This window comes from Salarias fasciatus, chromosome 6, assembly GCF_902148845.1.
Source record: "Salarias fasciatus chromosome 6, fSalaFa1.1, whole genome shotgun sequence".
Lineage (NCBI taxonomy): Eukaryota > Metazoa > Chordata > Actinopteri > Blenniiformes > Blenniidae > Salarias > Salarias fasciatus.
In genome coordinates, this window is record NC_043750.1 from 18,505,062 (window position 1) to 18,530,363 (window position 25,302).

Consider the following 25,302-nt stretch of genomic DNA (forward strand, 5'->3'; position numbering starts at 1 on the left):
CCGGTTTTTCTGGGTTAAAGTTGTAGAAAGTTCTGACACACCCACTCAGTTTTATTTATGAATTGTACTCAGCAAGTATAGGAAGCAGTAGTCATTCACTGACAGATATAAAGAACTGTGTCATCTGCATAATTCTGATAGTAGCTGTTGTTCCATGGTTTCCCTGTTTGCTGTGTTTGTCCTTGGTGCCTGTCATTATGTCTATCATCTCAGCGACTTATCCTGGGACATGTTAGCACCGAACATCCTGGATCCAGTGATATTTGGATGAAATCACATTTTATTTATCAAGCACTTTTCATACAGCACATGTTAAAACACAGTAAAAGTAAAAAGAGTTCCAAAAGATTATGTTCAATGAAGTTTTTCCCTCTGGAGAAGCAAACTGGAGTCAGCCCCATATGAAGCTAAAAGGCAATATAGAAACATTCAGTTCCTCCTCCCAGGGTTGGAATGGAACCTGAAATGCAGTTTGTGGCTTAAAGTTCTTCAGCGTTTTTATTAACAGGGCAAAGTCTGGTTTCAGGACCTCAAAAACAGTTCTGCTCTGCGGTTCTTGGATCTCAGACAATATTCCCATGTGTGGTGTATTGCTCAACATCTCATTCCAGGGCTTTAACCACTTCCACCCAGCAAACATGGACTGTGCCCAATATGACTCTGGTGAGGCTGCTGCTGATAATAATACATTTTTGCTGCTGTAAACTTAAACTGGAGACAATTTCTGAATGATATGAACACCAACATTATCAGAAATGTTCATCTGTGTCAAAAAAACAAAACAAATACAGGACTACAGTCACCTGTGTTTCAGCTCAGAAGAGGTTTATTGTGGTTCATTTAAATGTGATACAGACATGTTCCAAATAGTGACGGTTCTTGGAGGTACATGTATATGAGGCTTATTATCTCCTGTCCTTTTGACTTGTTCTACAAAACATTTTGTCATTTTGTTTGAACTTAACCATACAAATCATTTTATTGACATCATTGAAGTTACCAGTATTTGGTACTGATGCATGAAAAATAGTGATTACACACAGTTGTATTTTCTTTTGGGATTTCTTTTTCAATTCTATGCATATTTACAGATCCATACGACTGCTTAATGTTGTGACAAGCTCTCAAGGTAGTTTAGTTTAATGCATGTTTCCTGTAATTTTCAAGAAAATGCTCACATGCACGAAGTTTTCAAGCCTAGACAGGGTAAGCATATTTACAGGGCTGACTAATTAGGATAAAAGTGACTGAAATACAGATCTGATGATGGACTACAAAAAAGGAACTCCTGTTATTAAGAACACATATCAGCCTGATGATGCTAGAATAAAAAATGAATGATCACAAAAACCAATTTTGGACAAACAGCATTTAATAGAAATCTGCCTGAAATTTGTTGAAACATTTCAGTTTTGTGGACATAAAAACCAATGATGCTGCTAAAACAGTTGTGGGAAAACTTTCAAATCCCAACTTTTGATAAGCTGCTGTGAATGTTTTTGGTGACGAGGCTTCGACTAAACAAAACAATGACTTTGTTTTGAAATGTAAAAATAACACAAGACATGTTTCATGCTCTCACTGTAGGACTATTTCGACCTCAGGCGTCTTGCCAACTGCTTCTGCTGCGTATTCCAGAGATTTGGTGAGGAAGTTCCAATGATGCAGCAGCCGAGCCTCCGGCCTGCGTTTCCGTGCAGGAGACTTCCAGCATCTCCGCCGCGCCCCAAGTCATCCACCTGCTCGTGAATCACCACTGCTCTTCCGAACACGGACAGGGGTCCAAACAGTGTTGCGTCTGATTCTATCATGGTGCTGATTTTCCCCTGTTCGGGTATAAAGTTGCCAAAGTCTCCGGGGTGGTTGGGGTGATGCACGTCGTGAGGGTTGTAGTGGCCCCCGGTGGAGTCGCACCCCCGGCTCAGGTCTCCGTACTGATGGATGTGCAGCGCTCTGGGCACCGGGTCGCTTTCTGTGGGGAAGCCACTGAACCGGATCAGCATTTTGAGTTTTCCCTGAGGATGGTCCTGCTTGAAAAGAGCGTGACCGTAGACTTTGGGGAGGCCATCAGGCAGGAAGGTGCTGGGTCTCATTTTGCAGACTGCATACAGAGAGCCATTGTGCTGCAGGAACTCCGGTGGAGCCAAAGAGCCAGTGGTGGCTGAAACGCATTGTTGATAGCCAGCCAGCAGAACCAAGACAGCAAGTCCCAACATTCTCAGCAACCTGGGAGATACATAAAAATAATAGATGTGAGGTTTAACAAGTTAGGTGGTTTCGTCTCATCTTTCCCAAGAAAAGTACATTTTAATGTAAATTAGTAACAAAAAGAGACAGAACAGAGATTCCTCATTGCAAATGGAGCCCCTAAAGCCCCCAAACAAATGCAAACTACTCAAAGCCACAATGTATTTAGATGAGGAAAAGAAGTGAACACACTGTGAGTCGTAGCATTGCAGCTCCAGAATCTTTCAATTGTACACAACAACATTGCATTTCCACATGACACTGCAATCCAAAGGTCACTTACCAGAGTTCAAGTTCAATCATACAAACATACACAAAAGAAAGAGCTATAAGAAAATAACAGTGTAGTTTTCGCAGCTGGTAAAAGCTCTTCTGATGAGTCTGGATGTTTTCTAACAGGCTTGTATAAGCATGAAAAGAGGCGTCTCCTGCTGAGGGTGGAGTCTTTACAGGGCAGGGGTTTCTCCCCCCTTCATAGTTTCAAACTCAGGATCTGTCTTTCTTTCATTTAATTACACCTGCAGTGCACCACGGTTTTGTGTAGGAATAATCCTTAAATTATATAGTTATATAGTTCTTCATTCTTTGTTCCAAGAGAAAAACATCTGGGTGGGATGGTCTCAACCAGAGGCAGAGAGATTTAAGGTGATGGGCACAAGAGGGTTAAACTGAGGCGGGCATCTCAGACGGATAGAATTTGGATTCTGTTATATGTTGAAGCTCTCAATAACTGCAATAAAGAAGTAAAGAACCAAATGATGAAGAGAGCAATATAAACAAAGAGGCAATGTTACACCTAATGTTAATGTCGCAAACAAAAGCAACTGAAAGAAAGAAAGAAATACGTGACAGCATTTTCAGTTATCACATAGTGAAACATTTCTATCAAATATAGTAATAAAACATCCCCAAAGTGAAAGTAAGAACTTCTATAGAAGTTCTATACTCCCATCCATTCATCCATGGCAATATACAGTATACCAGAACTGGAGTGTGTTGCATTTATGAATTCAAAGAACCACAATTTAAAACTGCTGACATTTAATGACACCAAAAAACCCATCCATATCATTTTATTTAATTTTGGATTGCGGATTTCAACTTCCTGCCCAAAATACTGTCAGGTATATGTATATATATATATATATATATATATATATATATATATATATATATATATATATATATATATAGATAGATAGATAGATAGATAGATAGATATAGATATATACATATATATATATATATATATATATATATATATATACACACACACACACACACACACACACACACACACATATATATATATATATATATATATATACATAAATATATATATATAAAATATATTTCTTTTAAGTGACTTTACAAAGTAATTTAAGTGGCAGGTTTCCATCTATGTAGATTCAATTGTGGAATTAAAATATTCACTCTTGACTAAACCAACAGTCGGAAAACTCTGAAGGTGGATATTTTACATGCTCACTTTCAATGACTTTGCCGGAAACACAATTTAAGCCATCTGTGATAGAATATGACCTGTCTAAATTCAAATGTTATATATTTCCTAACAATTTAACTGCATTGTTCTGAAATGTTCTACCTATTTGTGCAGGCCGTGCTGTTTTGTCAGTATTTTGTTGTTGTAATGACTGAAAATGTCTGTTTTTAAACCAGCCACAGTGGAATTTATAATTAACTAATATGCACAATTAACTCATTGGTTGTTTCACAGTAAACAACCCCCCCCCCCCCAAAAAAAAAAAAAAAAAAGAAAAAATTCTAACAGCTTCAGTCATTTTCCACAGCCTACAGATAGCTAAAAACGTCGGCTCACCCTCCCGACCAGCAGGCGGCGCTGGTAAACTCAGCAAACACAACGTGTAGAGAAGAACACACGTTAGCTCTGGAATCAGGAAGCTTGTTGTAGTTGACGATTAGCCGGCCCGTGCCGTGCACTGTGTCCGCGTCAATTAACTGAAGGATAAGCTACTTTCTCTATTTAAAGATGTCGAAAAGACATCGTCTGGACCTGGGCGATGACTACTCCTCCAGTAAAAAGCGGTCTGACGGGTGAGTGACTCCTCGCTGTTTCCGATTCAACCCGACAGTGACGAGCTAACAGCTAGCCTCTGTTCGTTAAGTTGGCTAGCTTCCACCAGACATGTTTAATACAAGACCATTTATCCTCAGCTGGCAATGCCGTTGCTTTAATTTCCTTTACTTTTAATCCATATATGAATCCACCAGTAACATGCGGTTGAAAATAATGACTACAGAGAATTGGTAATTTTATTTAGGTGCTAATGTACGAATCCTCAGCGTTGAGGCACGTGTGTTGCTAGCAATCTGTTAGCATATTGCTAACAACGTTTTTGAGCTAGCCTCTGTTGCCTTAGCGGGCTAACCACAGCATCAACACATAAAGCCTGGAGTAGCGTCTGTAACAAGGCATTTAATGCTAGGATTGAGAGGGCTTCTGGTCTTCCACAGTAATCTTTTTTGCACCACATCACCATTGATTCGTAGATCCAGCTTTAAATAATACATTTGTTCTCAAATGTTGAGTTTAACATGATTTATGACAGCAGTGTTAGTACCTTGTTTAGTCCTTTACATGTCTACATTAAAAATACACATTTTTGTGAGTGCGAGTTTTTGAATTCTAAAGCGTCTAATATTTTAATTTTGACAGTGCTAATGGTAGAGGCTAATAAGGCATATTAGATCTTCATTGATTCTGAAAGTGTTCATATTGCTGTGCTCTTCTCACGCCAACAGGAGAGACAGGGACCGTGACAGAGACCGTGAGGACCGCTCCAGGGACAGGGACCGAGACAGAGACCGCGACAGAGACAGAGATCGTGACAGAGACTCAAAGCCATCCAGCATCCCTTCTAACAGCAATGCTGTGGGTATAGGCTTACCACCTCTCAAGCAGATGGCTGTGCAGCAGCAGATTAATCCATTCACTAATCTGCCACACACACCACGATACTATGAGATCCTGAAGAAGAGGTTACAGCTTCCAGTGTGGGAATACAAAGAAAGCTTCAATGATATCATCACACGCCAGCAGAGCTTTGTCCTGGTGGGAGAGACTGGCTCTGGGAAGACAACGCAGGTAACAGCATCGCTTCTCTGCAGCTCACTGGCTGCCTGTGTAATGTTGATTGAATGCATCTTTAGAGGTTTGAGACTTTGTGAGACAGCAGAGACCTGTTAAAAATAATGTAGAGTGATTTAATGCCCTAATACTGTAACATTCATATTAAATTTTTTTTCTCTGCTTCAAGATCCCACAGTGGTGTGTGGACATGGTGAGAGGCTTGCCTGGTCCGAAGCGGGCCGTAGCCTGCACTCAGCCAAGGAGAGTGGCAGCTATGAGTGTCGCTCAGAGGGTGGCAGATGAAATGGACGTCATGCTTGGACAGGAGGTTGGCTACTCCATCCGATTTGAGGACTGCAGTTCTGCAAAGACAATACTAAAGTAAGAAAGACTGATTGGTTTGTCCCTGGTGTTTTTGATCCAGTCGCTCTCATTCTGACACATGTGTATCTCTTCAGGTACATGACAGACGGTATGTTACTAAGAGAGGCCATGAATGACCCGCTACTGGAGCGATACGGTGTCATCATTCTGGACGAGGCCCACGAGCGAACTCTGGCCACAGATATCCTGATGGGCGTGCTGAAGGAGGTGGTTCGTCAAAGATCAGATCTGAAGGTATGTCTCCTTTCGCCAAACATCAGTGATGAATCGGTGTTTTCATCATTTGATACAGTCAATCACATAAAGAAAAAACTTAGGAGCTTGTGTCAATTGCATCTGAGTCCAAAATGGTTTCTGATTTCTTTTTATATTGTGCTGTCTGCCTGTGGACTCAAGGACATTTAGATACATTTGACCCATCATGTGTTGCTATATTGACAGCACATTTGTTTTTCTTTATATGTATTGCTGGGGTGTAAGGTGGTCGTTGATGGTTAAGACCTGGAATTATTTGACTCTGAAATACATTTCAGACATGGAGAAAGCAGCATTGTAGAGTTTTTCCACACTAGAAATCTATTTATGTTGTCAAAAAAGTGGACAAGGGTTTACTTTTTTTATTTATTTTTTGTCACTATTTTCAGTTCCAGCTGTCAATCCTCTCCTTTCAAGTGCATTACTGGAGGCATTGTTTCTATAAATGTCTTCATCACCAGATCTTTAAATGACAGAAAGATAAAAGAAGGGTTGAGGTCTCTTGTTTTAATTTTAGTTTTACTTCACAGGTGGAAAAAAAGAAGGAATGCAAAATTGTTTTCAGACATGTTATTGGTACAGTGGCACCTAATAACAGTCACAAATGAGATGTACATTGTGCCTGTATTAAAATCATGCATTGGATTCTTTTATATTGCATTTACTTGCTGTACAAATTCTAACTGCATAGAGTGGGATCAGGATATCTTTGGGTGTTTTGAAATTTCAGTTTATGGCCATATGTGTGGTACTTATGTAATTCAGCTGTCAGTGAGATTTGTGATTTGCTGTCATATGTGGTTATAGACAAAAACGCCCTGGTTACACTCCCACCCTCTCAAACTGTTGCAGGACACATCGTGCTGTACGGTTATTGATTGGTTTATGTAAAGACATTATGAGGCCAATCAAAAGTCAGACTTTAAATGAATACAATAAAACACAATGAAGGAAGTGAGAAAAGTTGTATTTTGTTTTCCTCATTTCACAAAATGAACTTTATTCCAATATACATGTCAAATCTTTTTGATTTACTTGCGAGATGAATGAGCTATATTCACTCTCTGCCAATTTTAATATTAATTGAAGGAAAATCTTTTCATAGAAAAGGATTTAAATGATTATTTCTTTGCCCTCAGGTGATTGTCATGAGTGCCACGCTTGACGCCGGGAAGTTTCAAGTGTACTTTGACAACTGCCCTCTGCTGACTATCCCTGGACGAACGCATCCTGTGGAGATCTTCTACACTCCCGAGCCGGAGCGCGACTACCTGGAGGCAGCGATCCGCACCGTCATCCAGATTCACATGTGTGAGGAAGACGAGGGTGACTGCCTTCTTTTCCTCACTGGTCAAGAGGTAACTCCCACACTGCGCGTTTCTCTCCGTTACGTCACTGTTTCATGTCTTTAAAAAGCTGAAGTTGAACCTGATCTGTCTGTCAGGAAATCGATGAAGCCTGCAAACGGATAAAACGCGAGGTGGACGACCTCGGGCCTGAAGTCGGAGACATAAAAATCATTCCCCTCTATTCCACGTTGCCCCCTCAGCAGCAACAGAGGATCTTTGAACCGCCTCCTCCAAGGAAGCCCAACGGCGCAATCGGAAGAAAGGTACATTTTCAGGTCTAAAAACCAGAAAGGTGTTTTTATCACTTTCAAATAATGGATGGATATTGACAGTCTGTCGCATATCCTTCAGGTTGTGGTATCGACAAACATTGCTGAGACTTCTCTAACAATCGATGGCGTTGTGTTTGTGATTGATCCTGGATTTGCCAAACAAAAGGTGGGTGAAATGTGACTCAGTTAAATGAATGGTTTAATTCTTGCTTCTTTATTTGCAATTTGCTGGTTTGAATGTAAAATAGATTTTTTTATTATCTGGTTTTCATATTGTCAGTTAAATCTAGCTGTAAATGGCAATAGTAAAATTATATATCGTATTGATACGTAATTTGATGCCCTCCCTTTTTTCTGAAGAGGCTCATTTGTGTTATGTAGAACTCAGTATAACTCCCGAAGCTGGATATTTAATTCTTGATCCCAAAAATTGGAAAAATCCCGCTTTTCAGTTTCATTCTCTATCTTTTGTATGTTAGTGATTTCTTTATTTCAGTTCAGTGTGAAAGTAATGACACCTGTTTAACGAATGCACCCTTTCAGGTGTACAATCCTCGCATCAGAGTGGAGTCTCTGCTGGTCACAGCCATCAGTAAAGCTTCTGCCCAGCAGAGGGCAGGACGAGCCGGCAGAACACGGCCAGGGAAATGTTTCCGCCTCTACACAGAGAAGGCCTACAAAACAGAGATGCAGGCAAGTCTTTACAGTTAACACTACTTTTGCAAATCTTTCTGAAATTGCAAAAAAATTTATTTCATCATTTAGAATTGGTAACTTATTCTTAAATGTGATGCATCATTACTTGAATCTCTCACATAGACTTTTGAGTTCTCATATTTGGTTTCCTGTAGTTTTATTAAGTGATGAATTTCTTATTCTGGTCCCTGTCCAGGATAACACATACCCTGAGATTCTCCGGTCAAACTTGGGGTCTGTAGTCCTGCAGTTGAAGAAGCTGGGTATCGATGATCTTGTGCACTTTGACTTCATGGACCCACCTGGTAAGACGGTTAGTTTTATTGTGAAGCGTGACTTATTCTGGACACAGAATTAAAAATAACTTGTGGTTCATTTCCTTGAATGCAGCTCCTGAGACGCTGATGAGGGCCCTGGAGCTGCTCAATTACCTCGCTGCCCTCAACGACGACGGTGACCTGACGGAGCTGGGCTCCATGATGGCGGAGTTTCCTTTGGACCCCCAGCTGGCCAAGATGGTCATTGCGAGCTGCGAGTTTAACTGCTCCAACGAGATCCTTTCCATTACTGCCATGTTGTCAGGTAATGCCCAGGACTGGGCGGACAGCTGGAAAAACACTTTGGCTTAGCGGTGTCAGTTTCCCCAACTGACGTCTAGTTTGTGCACAAATCCTAATCTCTCAGTACTTGAATAGTCTAACATTTGGTTTGCTTGATGTGATCCCGAGTTCATTTAGGAAGCTAAAATTAGTACGGTGGGACATGAAAAACATGTTTACGCCCCTGCTAGTATTGACGGTGGACAAATTCAGTTTGTTTTGAATTCAAATTATGCTCAAAGACTAGAAAAAAAAGTACTTCAAGCTTTAATCAAATGGGGGGAAAAAAAAGAAATTTGTCATGCTTATAGCAAAATGGAGATCAGTTTTTTAAGCTTAACTTTAATTGATATTTTAATCAGAACAATACGGCATATGCATTTCAACATTACAACACAATTGCACCTCTTCTCAGTTGTATGTAAGCTTTTACAAAAACGACAAGAGATAGGAGAGAAAACATAAGTCATAAAATGAATGATGCTCACTACACAACACAAGGTTATGCGTATAAATCCCAGGCAGAGAAAAGATGGCAGTATTTTGATGCAGAGCAGATGGGTCATGGCCATCGGTTTTGTTTTACCTTTATTCGTTCATAAGTTTTGAGAGGAGGATTTGTCTTTACTGAAGTCTTTTTTTTTTTTTTTTTTTTTTTTTTTTACACAAATCATCACAAAGCTATGGGATAAAATGTATGTAGTGATTGTAGATTTTTTTTTAAATCTTTGTGAATTCTTGTCGGTAAAGCCTTCGACTCAGACGAAATCACTTTACAGTGGTTGGATTCGATTTTATATTTTTGAGAGATCAATTTGCAAATAACTAAATCTCTCAGCTGTGAGTGATGTGGATGGGGCAGGCACCACGTATTCTTGTTTTGATTCTGTTATGTTGTAGTCTTGAAGCGCTTCATTCGTGTTTGTTTGGAGGCCTGCTCACTATTATCACAACGATAAACCGTAGGATTTCTAACCTGGAGATGTCACGGCGCTGTTGGTGTCCCTAACGTTCTGTAGTTGTGTGAAAACTCTTGTTTTACAGATGTGGTTAAATGACTTCCTCTCTTCGAGCTAATAGCCATTCCAGTTGGGAATGGCCATGAGAAAAGACTGCCGCCCCCCTCCCCCCTCGTTTTGATAGAGCTGGTGGTCCTGCCCTGTCCCAGCGCAGTGTCGAGTCTCCTAGCATCTTAGGCTTTGCTCCACCTTTCTGTGAATGTTTGACTCATCTGTATGGGCGGCTTTGTTGGGGCCCATACCAACCTTGTTTAGTCCCACAGTGCTTTGTCCGTCCAACGGAGGCTAAGAAGGCGGCCGACGAGTCCAAGATGAGGTTTGCTCACATTGACGGAGACCACTTGACGCTGCTCAACGTCTACCACGCCTTCAAACAAAGTGAGCGTCTCCACAAGCCGCGGCTTTCACGCTAATTGCTTTGGACAAATCCTTCTAATGCTTCGAATGTCGTTTTCCCTTCCAGACCATGAGTCTAACCAGTGGTGCTACGACAACTTTGTCAACTACCGTTCGCTGATGTCTGCCGACAACGTGCGGCAGCAGCTGTCCAGGATCATGGACCGCTTCAACCTGCCTCGCCGCAGCACAGAGTTCACCAGCAGAGATTACTACATCAACATCCGACGGGCGCTCTGCACCGGGTTCTTCATGCAGGCGAGCACACTTTTCTGTCCTCTCTTTCCTTGAATGTTAACCAAAACCGGATATGCTCCTCTGCTAACATGGCTCCACCCTCTTTACTGGTTCTTCCTGCAGGTGGCGCACTTGGAGCGCACAGGCCATTACCTCACAGTCAAAGACAACCAAGTGGTCCAACTTCACCCCTCCACAGTCCTCGACCATAAGCCCGAGTGGGTGCTCTACAACGAGTTTGTCCTCACCACCAAGAACTACATCCGCACTTGCACAGACATCAAGCCAGAGTGGTACGGAACTCGGATCAGTGAAACGTGCCCCGATCAGTCGAGGCTGTCGTGCGGGATGACTCATGTTCTCTTGTGTTTTCAGGCTGGTGAAGATCGCGCCGCAGTACTACGAAATGAGCAACTTCCCACAATGTGAAGCGAAAAGACAACTGGAGCGAATTATTGCCAAACTAGAAAGCAAAGAGTATTCCCAGTACTGAACAAAAGCCAACAAGTGTCCTGGAAATCAGTCGCATACTTTAGTTTTAGATCTTTCTGTACCGTTGTATCTTAATGTTTTGCTCATTTTGCTTTTTTTTTTCTTTTTATTCCCCATCAACTTTATTTCTGTAACTAACTGTAAGGCCAGCAGAAAATGAAGACCAGTCACTGAGACCTGGTGAGAATAATTCCCAAAAGAAATATCACAAGCATGTCTTTTCAATGTGGCTAAATCCTTTTAGGGAGACTACTGAGTCATAGCAAAGATCTGTGCTTGCTTTGTTTCTTTAATAAAGGAGCTTTGAGTTAATTTCTGTCTATAAATGAATTGGTAAAGACAGTCATTGCAAATGTAGTGTAGTTTTTTTTTTCTTTTTTTCCCCTCTGCGAAAGTATGTACATAGGCGAAGAGTCGACACCTCCCATCATGTTAATGCATAACATCGGTTATTCAGTGTGTTTTCTTCCAAGTTCCTAGCAGTTTGTAACAGTTCAACTTGCCTTTCTTGTATTAAACAACACGATGTTCCTCTTGTGACATCCGCTGTTCCTGCAGAGCAGTGACATTATTTGTGTGCAGTTCTTCCACAAAGAAACTTGGGCTTTGTTTGAATCAGTCATTCAAATGCACTTTATTCAGACAACACTACAACTATACAGAATATTATTTTAAATGGAAATAGCTGCTCGCTTGGTGATTTACATGATTGAGGCAATGAAATCATTAGCATGGGAAAGAAATATGTGAAGCTTGGTGAACTATAAGCAGCTATGAGCCTTAGTGTGTGCAGTTTGCTCCTGTTCATGTATATGTAAGCATAGCGACGGTAAATGAGGCTCCCACTGCTTTACACTAAGTCATGTCTACACACCAGTGGAGACCGTCTTCATGCAAGGTGCTCACACACTGTTAAGCGTTAAGTGTCTTCTCCATATCGCTTTTAAGTGTGTATGTCAGGGTTTATCAGTAAATTGTGTTTGATCATTTTCTGTTGTAAAAATTTTCTACAAAATGCACAGACACATGAAGTCGGAGGCATACTCCAAGCAAGAGTATGTCCATGCTGGTGGTCATATTCAATGATGCGACTGTTCGATATCTTCTATGGTCTCTGGGAGGCTCCGGTCGCGTGTTTCTGGCAGCGTCCTTGCCACTATTGCCCCGATCACCGCCGAAGAGCACAAGACGACCTGCGGGAGCTCCTTCCAGACGTCATCCAGCAAGAGGATCAGTGGAGCCACAGCGACGCCAAACCGAGCCATGAAGGAGTTGTAGCCCATTCCGTTTTGCCTAAAAGACATTTCAGTATAAATCAGAAGACAATTTACCTCTGCAGGTTTGTTGTCAGTTGCGAATAATAGGAGCAGGCGTGCGTTGTTACCTTACAACAGTGGGATACAACTCAGAACTGTACAGCACAACCGTTGAAAAGGAGGCTGCAGAAAAGCCCTTTCCAATGATGGCGACCACTGTTCTGGCAACAGACTTACCTGAGAAGGACAACGAATGTGGTTTTTATACAGCAGAGTTTTAAAATGATATAAATTCAACAGAACAGTTGATACTGTATATGTGCAAATACCAGCTATTCACAAGGGAATAAACCCAAGTGAAGTGACAAACGTGTAATTCAATTTTTTTTTTTGGGGGGGGGGGGGTCAAGCTTATTTTATATGCAAATCTGTTCATTTAAATTGGTTTCTAAACCATGATGGGAAGAGATGTGATCAATGTCTGCTGATGGACCGAGTGTTTTGGCCCGTTAGTGTGCAACAGTTCTCATCTCATTTTAAACCTGAAACGACTGTGTTGTACGTGGCACTATATAAATAAAGCTAAATTGAACTGATTGGATTAATTGACATCCAAACCTGGATGTAAATCTGGTGAGATTTATGCCTGTGTACCTTTCAGTACAATGTTGATTCCGAGACACGTTCCAGCAAACACGAGCGCTCCAGTCTCAGTGCTCCGCCTGCCGAACTTATCCAGAAAGTAGTAAATTGATATTTTGGCAGGGAGCTCAATTAAAGCGTAGACTAACTGTGTGAGATACAGATTGAGCCCGAAGCCAGCGATGTTAAAGCTGATGCCGTAATATGTAGTTGCTATGCAAAACCTAGAAAAACAGACAAGGGACAACAGTTAACGTTCAATAACTTTGAATACAAAACAGGTAAAAACATGGGATCTTTGTTATAGAGCTCACAGACCATAATATGCCAGTACGCAGGGCAAGTTTCCTCATTTTAGGTGTTCGTATCAAGTCCAAGTAAGAATAGGCGCGGTCTTGTTTCTCAGTCATGACAATAGTCGAAAGTTTCTAGAAGAAATAAATCATCCATCATATTAAAAACTACATGAACTGAATCAAACAGAATGCTGTGACGCTCCTGTGGAGTGAACTTACCTCTGTTTCAAGCAAATGGATTGACTGATCTCTTCGGTTCATCTTTGCACATTTCTTCAGGTACATCTGCGCCTGCTCCAGCTTTCCATTGGCGATGAGCCACCTCGCCGATTCTGGAACCCATCTGAGATTGAACACGACACACTGGGTTAAATTGCAAAGAAATAGGATGAACAGTGGGATAAATTCAACATTAGCTACAGGTGTGACAAGGCAGCAGGACAGAAAAGAGGTTGAAGCACTAAAAATACTGCAAGCAAAGTCTACAACTGAAGCACTGAATATTTAAAGACACACAAAAATTAGAACTGCAGCTCTGGTAAATCACTGTTTTTGATCTGAACGTGGCCACATCTTGGCTTTTGAGTCCTACCTCCAAGTGATAATGGCCATGATCAAAGGTGACGTAACACAAACCATCAGCAGCCGCCACTCGTTCACCAAGTAGGCAAAACCTGTCAGCAGTATGTTCCCAGTGGTCCAGGACAGGCTGTCAATCACTCCCACCAGTTTCCTGTGCTCAATGTCCACCCACTCCACACCTGCAGGGAACAAATACCTCATCACTCGAGCAGGATCAAAATACCAAAAAAAATGTATGTTAGCACACATTATGAAATGTTAAAATAGAAGAAGAAAAAAAAAAGCAAAACAAAGCAGGGATTAACTGAGGACGGTTGAGATAATGACGATTCCCGTGATGCAAAATCCCGTGAAGAACCTCAGCACTGTGAACATGACGTAGGACGTGGAGAAAGCACTGGCGACGGCAAACAGCATGGCGGACACGTAGGACACCAGCAGCAGGTTCCTTCGGCCGTACCTGCAGGAAGACAGACGGTCTTCAGATGGTTTTTATTGGGTGGAGGCAGCGCCAGTCGTTCACTTTAAGTTAAGGGAGCAGTGAGTAGGCGTCATTAGCATTCAGGATGGAGGTTTCTGAAGCTGAGTGTGTGTCTGTGTAGCCTACTCCTCTTGAGTAAGTCTGCCATGGCAACGAACGTTGTGACAGAAACATGCCGGGCGACTTCCTGAGGCTAATGTTTGGTTTGTTTGTTGTTTACCGTGGAAGAAACATGGCGGGTTCAGTGGAAGAGTCAACATGAAGGACTCACTCAAAGCGAACAAAGACATGAAAAATCTACTGTAATCTTACAGTCTGAAGAGCAGCAGACGTTTTGTCTGAAAGGAATCTTTGCAGCAAAGATGATTTCAGATTATTGGATAAGTTTTGTCAAAAATGCCAAAAATATGAACATTTTCAGAAAGTGCTGAAAGGAAAATTTGAAATCTCGGTATTTATTATATTGAAACTTCATTTGTCCACATTGGTTTTTCGTGGCTCCTAAGTGAAAATGTTTGTAACACTCCTGATATGAATCCTTCACACGCTCACTGGACCTTCCATCGATTAACATCTGAACTGTCATACCTGTCACTGAGACTTCCAAAGGTCATGGCTCCAAACATAACTCCGATGAAGAAGATGGTCGCAGTTGCTTTGTTTTTACTTCTTCTATCACACACCAGGTCCCACTGGTATAAAGACACAAACAATTAGTTAAGATCATTCCCAAAGATCGCTCATTGGGGTATTTTTCAGAAGTGTAAAACAGGATTACTTGTGACGTGATGGTAGATTTGAAGGTGGAATTGTCATACACCCATCCGTTTTGGCACGGCACTGTCGCCACGTCAGTGACGTTGGAGCTGTTAAGCAGCAGATGATACTGAGGCTCTGGAAACATCCGGCAGGAGCTTGGAGTCCCGTCCTGCTCGAGTGGAACGCTAACAATAAGCCTCTCTGCCTGGGATAAATTCATAAACATACCTCCATCATCCAGAGAGCTGGTATCACAGTGGTGTGAGGGCACAGCTGACACAAAATTGCTTAGCATGAAGTGGCAGGGCAGTGTGAAGCGGCCGAGAAAGCTGAGCACAATGATCATTATCTGAAACCTTCCACATCCATCAATATCAGCGAGAACGTTCTCAAACTTCATTGTTGCCTCCCGTTGCGAGTATTTGATCTTCGCCTGAGAATAAAGAAAAAAACAAAGTGAAATCTCCTCAACGGCGTCTGTATACTACGAGGTAGACCCGAGACTGGGCTCAATGGGCAGAAAGCACAACTTCTGGAAAATTTAACGGTTAAAAGGAGTGAATATTTTACTCTTCGGTTAACTGCTGCAGTAACGTTTGACGCAGACGTTGGACCTGTTACAGACTGATAAAATACTGACAGGGACTTTGGAAAAACAAACATTGTTAGAAATCAAGAGAAAGAAAAAAACAAAACAAAACAGGAAACATCTGTTGCTTGAAAACCTCATTAAAAGTCATAAGTGTCTGTATCCATCTGTCTCTGAGAAAATCAGGCAGGGGGCGGAACATGGCCCGTCTTAGATTTTAATGACGTTGGGTTTAATGACTTCTTAAATGGACTGAAGAAATAGCCTGTTTAGTCAAAAATTTATTTTAGGGGGTAGATGGCTCTTTCAAAATAAAGCCTATGAATCAGCTGAAAAATACTTTCCATTGGATTACATGTTGAACTGAATTATGTGACCCTCATGTTCTCACTGCGCAGCACCGAGGGTGAAGATTTTACAAAGTGCCGTTGCAATATGACTCCTCAACGTTCAAAATTAAGATGCCGTTCCCTGGAACACTTCCCGTATTTTTTTCTGCAACTTGTCATGTAATACTACGTCTTGTGTAATCTTGACAGCCAAGTTGCTCCTGAACAAGATGCAACTTCAGTCTGATGAAGCGCCAGTTTTATTGCTGAAGAAAGAAGTCAGTGATCAGATGTTTCATAATTCTACTTCATAATCTCAGTATAACTGTAATTAAATTCAAGTTGATGTCCAAAATGGCCACCAAATGTGGTTTCTTGCCGTAATTTGACTGCAAATACAAACAAATTCATCATATAGTAGTTTTACCTTTCCATATGACTAGTTTTATTACTTTTCATCATTTTACTGATGTAAAAAAAGTATAAATTGCATTAAATCCGCACCATTTATTTGAATTATGAAGAGATCAAATAATGACACAAGTGAAAATTCCTCCCAAGTTTCAAATTGGCGAAATCTTGATCTTGACAAGTTTGGCCGTGACCCAGCTATACTCTGAATCAGGTTTCCCTTACCTGACAGCTTCCACTTGCCCCTGGTTTCAGGCTTTTATATACTTTATAAGCAGTAGGTCAGCTCTTTGCTCATAAATCCCTCCATAGCAATCCAAGAAATGTAAAATTTTTAGCTTCGCTTAGCAACTTTTGAAAAATGGGTCCAGTTCTGTTTGTAAGGGACTCGAGCTGCTCCTCAGCTGACGGGGGATTCTGTAGCCTGTGTTGTCCAAGTACCTTGCAAAATTTGTATTTTGAACCAGATTAACCACTTTTTCATGGCACTATCTCCTTTGTCTGGAACTGAACAATTGGAATTCAAAAAACTCTTGAGCTGGAAGGGGTTCCAGAGAGGACAGATCTCATTGTGAAACTCCTTTTCTTTCATACTTTCGACAACAAAAATAATAAGATAGGTAGCTGGATGGGACAATGTGTAGTGATTCAAGAGAATCGAACATTTGGTCCATATTGTCAATATTCATTAAGTCATTAATGACAGACACTGCAACGTCCGTGAGACTACAGTGGAGTGTCCGCAAAAGATCCCTGCCAGCTCCACACTGCTGATTGCTCAAAGGAAGCATGTCTTTCCATCAGAGCACACAAAAAAGCAAATACAAAGCAAAACAAAAAAGTAGAAAGTGAGGGAAAGGGTCACATTGTTTATTCTTTCTAGTTTATTCCAGTTGACATTTTTCTTGACTGTGCCTCCGCCAAACTAAATGACATAGTGAGTGAATTACATACATGTACAGTGAAAAGCTTCCCAATCTACAGTAATATCAACTTTACATTCTTTACATTACTCTTGCTGACTGTTGTTTCTGTGGAAATGACTTTTTTTTTTTTTTGTTTTTAGTTTAAAGCTAATAAAAACTGATTGGAGGTTACATAAAATAAAATTACAATTTCTGTTTTGGAAATAGCTATTATTAAGTCCATTTATCTGTGTGTGTACATGCATATAGGTATAATAAGGCCATACTGAGAGAAGTGGTAGTTGGATCCTTTATTTGCACAACCCAACCGGTAGATAGCGCTCATCACCCAACAGTGCTTACACACACACACACACACACACACACACACACACAGTCTTGTATTTCTATCCTTGTGGGGACCGTCCATTGACTCCCATTCATGTCTAGCCCCTAACCCTGACCCTTACCCTAACCCTAACCCACACCACAACAAAGCCTAACCCTAAAGAAATGTTTTTGCACTTTTACTTTTTTCAGTAACAACAACATGGTCAAGAAAACACTGTTTCTCCTACTTAGGACCGGAAAAAGGTCCCCACAAGGCACGTCGTTCCACGTTTTGCTATCCTTGTGGGGACATTTGGCCCCGACAAGGATAGAAATACAAGAACACACACACACACACACATACACACACACACACACACACACACACACACACACACACACACACACACACACACACATCAAACACCCCTGCTCCCATCTGACATAAAGTCAGAGTGGAGGCTGATAATCTCCTGGTTTTCTTCATCAAAGTTTTCAAAGTTTTCTTGGTTTTCTTCACCAAATAGTGTGCGGGTCGTTAACCACTGTAGGGGAAGTAATATATTACTTGCACTGGCCAGTGTTATGCAACCATTGACTGCAATGTATTACTTGCAAGTAATACATTACTTACATAGCACTGGCCTTTGCAAGCAAAACATTACTTTCTGAATACTGGATTTAACAGGTGTTAGAGTGATAACCGTCAATGTAACCTTTATCACTTCTATGATTATATAATACGAGGACTCCCTTGGAAATGAGAGGGTACCTTTCAAGGACTTTAACCAATTAAACATACATTTAACAGCAACAAACTCGGCAAGATTTTTTTTTTTATTCCACATCATTATCATGAAAACATTAACAAGGGATCCACAACAATAGCATTTAGAGGAAAATACAAATCAATAATCAGCCAAGTACTGCAAGCTTTTCAACTCCATGATGTTGTGATTTCATAATGGTCACGAAAGTACTACATTATAGATCACAATGTAAAAAAAAGATGCTTATTGAGAGAAAGGCTACATTCTACTTTTAAGTGCTGCACTGAAAAGCACATAAATCTTAAGTCATTGTTGGAGTCACTGAGGAGCATTTCAATGACCGTCTACACACTTCGAAACACGAAGAAACACACAAGCAATGTCAGACCTTATGTATATAACTGAATAATGCACTGACAAGATATAAAAATGATTTCTTGTGTGCTTCCATCTCAGTTATTTGCATAATGTGATAAATGTAAGTAAGCAAAATTACTCATGTTCACCAAAATGTCTGCATCTGCTTCCACTGAATGTGAAAAATCATATCTATTACAAGCTCACATATGTCACAAAGTATTTGTACTTAATTATTGTAAAAAATATTTTCAAGCAATCTGCACAAAAGTATTTATTCACTTCATTTAAAGAGACAAAATTAAGTTTATACTCCTTACATTCTGCAGACTACATGAGGAGGATTCAGACTTACAGAGAAAAGGGTCAAAGCAGCTGAGGCTCACAGCTCTCCATCCTGAAGGTGCACGAGCTCAGGACTGGTGATCAAGTCACAACAATCATAATTGAACACCAACACTTCCTGTTGCTGTTTCAAAAACAAAAGCCTTTCCAGAACAAAAGCCTTGTAGAAATTCCACCGTGACCAGTTTATTTAAACAAGAGAGGAAGACAAAAAAAAATCTAGTTTTTTTTTTTTTTTTTTTTTACTGAAGTAAAGCATTTAAGTCTTTACTTTTGCCAAAGTTATTATTTTTCATTTTTATTTTTATTATAGATCAGTAGTAATTCTTCTGAGGTAAAGAATCTGAATGTTTATTCCAACTCCAAAGGTCTCTTGTCTTCACTGAAGCACACACCGACTAAAAACCTTCACAGTGGAGGAGGTTGTTCGTCAGGCGTGTTGATTGATCGGCCACTGAAACACAAGACGCGTCATAATTTCATTATTCTGTAATTTAACTTTCAGTTTGCATGTTTCATTGCAGTTCAGATTAAGGCACCTTGTTTGCTCCACGTCATCAATAGTCTCTGGAAGTCGTGTGTTTTTCGTCTCACGAAGAAAAGAGGCCGATACTCCCCCAGCGAGGGCAACTAGGAAGAAAACCATATTTGGTAGATGGGCCCAGGAGTCTTCGAGAAGCAGGATCAGAGGGCATATGGACACGCCGAGACGGCCCAAGAAGGAGCAGTAACCCAGTCCATTTTGCCTGTAATAAAAAGACATTATCACAGTGTCTGTGGCGTCTGTGTTCATCCATATCTTTATCTTGCTGTGGGTTGCGGGGCGCTAAAGCCAGTCCAGGCTCACTATGGGTGAAAAGTCATATAGTCCATCACAGGGCCAACACAGGGAGAGACAGACAACCATACTCACCAATTAACCTGCCTCTGTTCATACACACATCAAATATCCATCCCAGTGTCTCCTTGGTTAAAATGTGTGAAAAAATAATCATTTCTTTTATCTGACCTGAGTACTGTGGGGTACAGCTCTGTGGAGTACAGATATAGCGTCGTGAAGGCTGCCTCAGAGAACATCTTCCCCAACGCTCCCACAGCCGTCTGAAAGCTCCCGTTATCTTCAAAGAAAAAGAGAGAACGTTTTAAAGGGTACTTGAATTGGTGTTAGTTTCATATATGATATTTCGATGAGACCCACAGTAATGGCTCACCTCTGGGGATGAACATGGAGCAGCAAAGACACAGTCCAGTCAGCAAGACCATCCCAGCCTGAACCAGCCTTCGGCCAATTTTGTCCACTGAGAAATAAACTATTGCTTTTGCTGGAATTTCTATAATGCCGAAGATGAACTGTGTGAGATAAATGTTCACACCAAATCCAGAGACATTCAAGCTGATTCCGTAATACGTAGAGGCCACTGCAAACCTAAAACCAAGAGGAGAGTGTTTTGCTATGGGCAGCATCTGCCATTGAGGTGACAGTGAATGCAGCATCCTCAACGTATAAATTTCCTTTAACTCGCAAAATCACGGCAGACTGGATTAATGCATCTAGAATGCACATTATTTTCTTATCAATAGCTGCAAAGACTCTTCTAAGCTCACCCATGCTCTCCCTTGAGCTTCGAGTTACTTCTGTGGTTATAAATTCAATGCTGGAACATATTCAATGATACCGGCTTGTGGAGATGGTTGACAGTTTAGTCCAATGTTCACATGTTCGTGACACGTCCCTGTAATTTTGCATGAGAGTGTGTGTGTTTCTTATGTTTCAAAGTCTTACCTAAATGAAAACTGCAGTCACTACTCATTGACAGACACTGGTCTGTGGTTGTAAAGGCTGCTGTTGTCAGGTTGAAAATGGATGATGCAGTTAAAAGGAAAAAAAAAATCAATGCATTTACCAGACAATGCCTGTAAGTACAGCCAGTTTTCTCATATTGGGGGTCCGCAGTAGGTCAGCATAGGAATACTTTTTGCTTTCATCTTCAACAAGTATTACTTTGGACAGGACCTGCAGGAAATGTAAAAACAGACACATGATGTGTACATTTAACGAAGCTCAACCAAGAAAACTACTGGATAAAGTAAAACATTGTACCTGAGGACTGATTTCAGCCATGAACTCTTGCCTTTTGTTGACTTGTGCACACTTTCTCAGGTAAGAATGAGCCAAATTACAGTTGCCATTACTTATCAGCCATCTGGCAGACTCAGGCAGAAACCTGTGAAGTGATCGCTGGAAATAAATATTTTTGCAGACACAAATAAACTGATTGGAAGAAATCTATACAGAATTTAAAAGTACATTCTTTTTTATTTTCTCCTCACCGCCAACAGATTAAAGCGACGAGCTGCGGGGCGGTTACAGCCGCAGTCAGATGTCTCCAGTCAGTCAAAAAATAGGCTAAAAGAGGTATCACAGCTGTGAAAATACTCCAGTCCAGGCTCATTAAAATACCAGCTGCAGTGCGATGCTTGATGTCAACCCACTCAAGACCTGTGATGAGGAATTGCATTTTATTAGTGTGTTGAAGAGAATTATCTCACTTCATGTTGAAATTGCTGAAAGTAAATGACAAAACTGATAACAAAAACTTTACTAATAAATGAATGTTTATATTTTCCAGTCTATTGTCAATGAATTGTAAAAGTCAAATTCTTTTTGACTACACAGAATAAAACAAAACAATGATTAGAGTTAGAAAACTTTTGATATTGCTCTGAGAGGCAGCTTCTTGAAGCAAACAGCTCCTTGACTTTGGCCCATTATTGTTTCTTTGAGAAGTGTTTTTCAATCCAGACTGGCCCCATGCAGGGACAAGAGGTCAGCCAAGTTGGGAACAGACTGCTGTTGTTTTGCCTGAGTGAGCTTGTCAGTTTCCGAATTACGCAAGCTGAGAGATGAAAGTGTCCAGCGAGGACAGGGACGTAACTCCCAACCCTCAGCTTTGCACTCCGCTTTATTGTTCCACACTGTTTAAAGGGTACAGATACGTCTAAAAAAAAAAAATAAAGATATGAATCATAACATCCAACCTGCAGGCCATGTCCATTCACCATTAGCCATGTTTTTGAATTAAAAAAAAAAAAAAAAATACAGCAACAATTAATGTCGAACCACAGGAGACAACTCACAAATGACATAGGAGATTATGCTTATTCCAGAAAGTCCAACTCCAGTGAAAAACCTCATGGCAGCAAACAGCATGAAGTTATAGGAGAAAGCACTTGCAAATCCAAAAATGGTGGTGGTGATGTAGCACAGCAGAATTGCTCTTTTCCTGCCAAACCTGCAAGAGAATGCATTTACATTACATTTCACAAAAAGACGAGAAAACTCTTCTCGGGAGATAGGCAAAAACATGAACAAAAGTCATATAAAGTAAATAACGTTGTTTACAAAGTGTGTTACTTTTGATTAGTGACCAGGAAAAAGATGAGACATAAGACAAGCACAGTCAGAGTGTGTCAGCAGTACGTCACTTCATCTATGTTAACACTTTGCTCTTTGTTGTTGTTGTTGTGTAGTCAGTGGGTAGTATACTCTGGAGGGATTCATTCTTTCATTCATCAAACTGTGTGTCTTTTTCTTTTTGTTGAAGTGAATGACTTTCTGTTTGTCAGTAAGATGTTTGTGCATGGATATGGTGAAGAGCGAATGGATGAATGAATGAATGAATCAATGAATCAAACAAGAATCATGGAAATTGTTTCCTGAATTGGTCACTTGGAATTAGACATTCACTGAAAAGCTTCCCCGCAGAGTAATTTTTTGTGAGATTCACCGTCAAACTCGGTCGTCTTGCATGGTGGCATTTTCCACTTTTAAGTGTCTGTGAGTTGTTAATATAATAAAACACTGACAAACAGGCTTGTAAAATGACAAATGGTGTATGAAGTGAAGACATGAATACCTGTCACTAAGATAACCAGAGATGACTGCTCCAATCATGACACCAATGAAGAAGACAGTGGCTATGGCTCTGTTAATTTTCTTCTTGTCACAAACCAGGTCCCACTATAACGGAAATACAGGCAAAACAAGTGAGTGAAGAAAGAAATCAGCGATTTAGAGTGATGACACTCACCTCCGAGGCTATAGTGGACTTAAAGGTGCTGTTGTCAAATATCCATCCATTTTTGCACGACACTGTGGGTAAAGCATTAGTCGAACTGAAGTTCAGCAACAGGTGATACTGGGGCTCTGCAAACATTTCGCAGGGGTTTGGACTTCCATCTTGTTCGAGAGGGATGCTGACGATCAGCCTGTCAGCCACAGACAAATTCCTAAAAACACTTCCATCATCCAAAGAGTCGATGTTGCAGTGGTGAGAGGGAACGACAGCGATGAAATTATTCAGGAGGAAGTTAAACGGCAAGCACATCCGACCAAATATCAACAGAAGCATTATTCTAAACTGAAAAGTCCCAAAGCCGTTGATCTCTGACAACACATTGTCAAATTTCATCTTGTAAAAAAAAAAAAAAATCAGCAAAAAATACAGGAGAATGTTCCAAACGTGCGTCCGAAACTGAACCAAATTCTTTTCCCTTCTGTTGAATGTTGTTGGTTGACGGTTAGCTAAAGTATAGAGTGTGTGAATGAGTTATAAGGTAAGCCTGATGACACTCGCTCAAATGTTTAACTAGAGTTATAGGTGGCCTCAATTCGGGGCGGCTCTACGCTGAGGCAAGAGGGGGCAGTGCCTCCTTGAACAATTGTCCTGTCCCCTTTAATCAAACTTTTAGAAGTTTTGAAAACAACAATAGATTACCCACAAACTGGATATAGACAAGATCTACTATAGTAGCTGAAAAATCCAGCGGAAAAGCAGAAATGAGAATTCACTTTTTATCTTTCCTTACAGGCTCACTGGCACTCAGCAGAAATGATACCGCCCCCCAGCTGTTGTTATGCAAATCAGTTACTGTCTGATTCCTCAGCAGAGCAAAACACTAATAATGACATTCTAAGATGTTATGTTATTCTATGATGAACAATAATAACTTTATATTGGAAATTTATCTGACAGTTTGGCCATCCAGCTAAGATAAATGTTGGTAGGAAGTAGAGATGGGTTAGTCCCGCCCACCAAAGTTGTTCTGGCCCCTATGTCTCAAAGAAAAAAATTGACCAAGACATCAGCTGTGTTTTGATTGAACTTCTTGACAACATAAAAGTAGGGAGGTTGACACAGTCTCTGCTTTTAAGACTAGGCGTGAGACCTTTCTTTTTAATAAAGTTTACAGTTAGGGCTGGTTCAGGCTTTACTGGACTTTTTTTTTTCTTTTTTCTTGTTGCTGTAGGCCGAGAGCTTGCTAGCTTGATCTCTCTCTTGCTCTCTCTCTCTCTCTCTCTCTAGAGCTGTGATTGAGGGATTGCATACAGAACATCAATCCCGGCTGATCCATTGATCTAATGAGACAACCTGGACTGAACAGGTGCAACCAGTTTCTAACTGGGCATCAATCAAAACAGCTGATCCATTGATTGATTGAGGTAACCCAGACCCAGTGGGTGTAAGCGGTTTACTTAGCCCAGGACTCCTACCATGTGGCTCCCAGTTCTGCTTCACTTCTCTCATTTCTATGTAATGTTTCATGGCTAAGGGTCATTGATGATTGTTTCTCTTGTAGCCTATGTACTCTCTGTTTATACATGAAATGTATGTAGATACAAGAAATGTACTGTACCTATCTTTCTCTTTCTGTCCCTCACCCCAACCGGAATAGCAGAAAGCCGCCACCTCTGAGCCTGGTTCTGCAACGGCTTGTTCCTGTTAAAAGGTCTTCTGCTTTATGGTCAGATGAAACAAAAACGGAATTGTTTGGCCACAATGATTTGTGTCCTGAAAGACTTGAAAGACACTGCTGAACATGAATGGTCAAAAATACCAGAGGAGACATGCAGAAAGCTGATCAGCTGCTATAGGAAGCATATTTAACAGACTAGACTAGAGGAAAGAGATACCTCTGATCATGGCGAATGGTAAATGGATTCTTCCTTATGTCTGCCTCTTGAGCAGTCTTGACATTCTTTACATCGTCACTGCATTTGCCAGTGGTAGGCTGGAAATTCCCGAGAGGTATTGTCTGTTACATGGTGGCAGCACTCCTGGTGTGTCAGTGAGCCACAGTATCATGATGGACATCCCCTGCTTTACCCATAAAACCACCTTGTTGGCAGTT

The 25,302-nt window shown here is 40.8% G+C and overlaps 4 protein-coding genes across 5 annotated transcripts; 1 reads left to right on the forward strand and 3 right to left on the reverse strand.

Annotated features, from left to right (window-relative positions):
- Positions 1 to 804: 804 nt before the first annotated feature.
- LOC115390070 (extracellular superoxide dismutase [Cu-Zn]-like) lies at positions 805 to 2,653 on the reverse strand. Its single transcript, XM_030093735.1, has 2 exons — positions 2,531 to 2,653; positions 805 to 2,226 (listed from the first exon to the last, which is right to left on the reverse strand). The coding sequence occupies exons 1-2, from the start codon at positions 2,548 to 2,550 to the stop codon at positions 1,590 to 1,592; spliced, it is 657 nt and encodes a 218-aa protein (XP_029949595.1). The 5' UTR covers positions 2,551 to 2,653; the 3' UTR covers positions 805 to 1,589.
- Positions 2,654 to 4,169: 1,516 nt separating this feature from the next.
- On the forward strand, positions 4,170 to 18,142 carry LOC115390015 (pre-mRNA-splicing factor ATP-dependent RNA helicase DHX15). Of its 2 annotated transcripts, XR_003931636.1 has the most exons (15): positions 4,259 to 4,323; positions 5,032 to 5,374; positions 5,547 to 5,740; positions 5,818 to 5,977; positions 7,138 to 7,356; positions 7,443 to 7,610; positions 7,699 to 7,785; positions 8,163 to 8,312; positions 8,512 to 8,620; positions 8,706 to 8,897; positions 10,189 to 10,311; positions 10,397 to 10,587; positions 10,690 to 10,859; positions 10,942 to 11,134; positions 18,131 to 18,142. XR_003931636.1 is itself a non-coding variant. In XM_030093667.1 (14 exons), the coding sequence occupies exons 1-14, from the start codon at positions 4,259 to 4,261 to the stop codon at positions 11,057 to 11,059; spliced, it is 2,289 nt and encodes a 762-aa protein (XP_029949527.1). In that variant the 5' UTR covers positions 4,170 to 4,258; the 3' UTR covers positions 11,060 to 11,617. The 2 variants fall into 2 exon arrangements, 1 of the variants encoding a protein (XP_029949527.1); XM_030093667.1 differs by lacking the exon at positions 18,131 to 18,142 and having other exon boundaries at positions 4,170 to 4,323; positions 10,942 to 11,617.
- LOC115389763 (solute carrier family 22 member 7-like) lies at positions 12,138 to 15,499 on the reverse strand. Its single transcript, XM_030093342.1, has 9 exons — positions 15,094 to 15,499; positions 14,904 to 15,007; positions 14,140 to 14,294; positions 13,845 to 14,013; positions 13,472 to 13,595; positions 13,275 to 13,384; positions 12,969 to 13,180; positions 12,443 to 12,551; positions 12,138 to 12,351 (listed from the first exon to the last, which is right to left on the reverse strand). Exons 1-9 carry the CDS (start codon positions 15,472 to 15,474, stop codon positions 12,138 to 12,140), a joined length of 1,578 nt encoding a protein of 525 aa, XP_029949202.1. The 5' UTR covers positions 15,475 to 15,499.
- Positions 18,143 to 19,518: 1,376 nt separating the features above from the next.
- Positions 19,519 to 23,582, reverse strand: LOC115389764 (solute carrier family 22 member 7-like). The gene is made up of 10 exons (XM_030093343.1): positions 23,202 to 23,582; positions 23,028 to 23,131; positions 22,249 to 22,403; positions 21,442 to 21,610; positions 21,212 to 21,335; positions 21,015 to 21,124; positions 20,322 to 20,536; positions 20,120 to 20,228; positions 19,650 to 19,856; positions 19,519 to 19,564 (listed from the first exon to the last, which is right to left on the reverse strand). Exons 1-10 carry the CDS (start codon positions 23,580 to 23,582, stop codon positions 19,519 to 19,521), a joined length of 1,620 nt encoding a protein of 539 aa, XP_029949203.1.
- Positions 23,583 to 25,302: the final 1,720 nt, after the last annotated feature.

Coding starts and splice junctions, on each gene's coding strand:
- LOC115390070 (XM_030093735.1), bottom strand. CDS start 2,550: ATGATTGAACTTGAACTCTG. Junction 2,227..2,530: donor ATGATTGAACTTGAACTCTG/GTAAGTGACCTT, acceptor TGTATCTCCCAG/GTTGCTGAGAATGTTGGGAC.
- LOC115390015 (XM_030093667.1), top strand. CDS start 4,259: ATGTCGAAAAGACATCGTCTGGACCTGGGCGATGACTACTCCTCCAGT. Junction 5,375..5,546: donor GCTCTGGGAAGACAACGCAG/GTAACAGCATCG, acceptor CTCTGCTTCAAG/ATCCCACAGTGGTGTGTGGA. Junction 10,588..10,689: donor GCACCGGGTTCTTCATGCAG/GCGAGCACACTT, acceptor TTCTTCCTGCAG/GTGGCGCACTTGGAGCGCAC.
- LOC115389763 (XM_030093342.1), bottom strand. CDS start 15,474: ATGAAGTTTGAGAACGTTCTCGCTGATATTGATGGATGTGGAAGGTTT. Junction 14,295..14,903: donor TTTGGAAGTCTCAGTGACAG/GTATGACAGTTC, acceptor GTCTTCCTGCAG/GTACGGCCGAAGGAACCTGC. Junction 13,385..13,471: donor TCCATTTGCTTGAAACAGAG/GTAAGTTCACTC, acceptor TATTTCTTCTAG/AAACTTTCGACTATTGTCAT.
- LOC115389764 (XM_030093343.1), bottom strand. CDS start 23,582: ATGAAATTTGACAATGTGTTGTCAGAGATCAACGGCTTTGGGACTTTT. Junction 21,611..22,248: donor CATAATCTCCTATGTCATTT/GTGAGTTGTCTC, acceptor TCCTCATCACAG/GTCTTGAGTGGGTTGACATC. Junction 20,229..20,321: donor CTCCATGTTCATCCCCAGAG/GTGAGCCATTAC, acceptor TTTTCTTTGAAG/ATAACGGGAGCTTTCAGACG.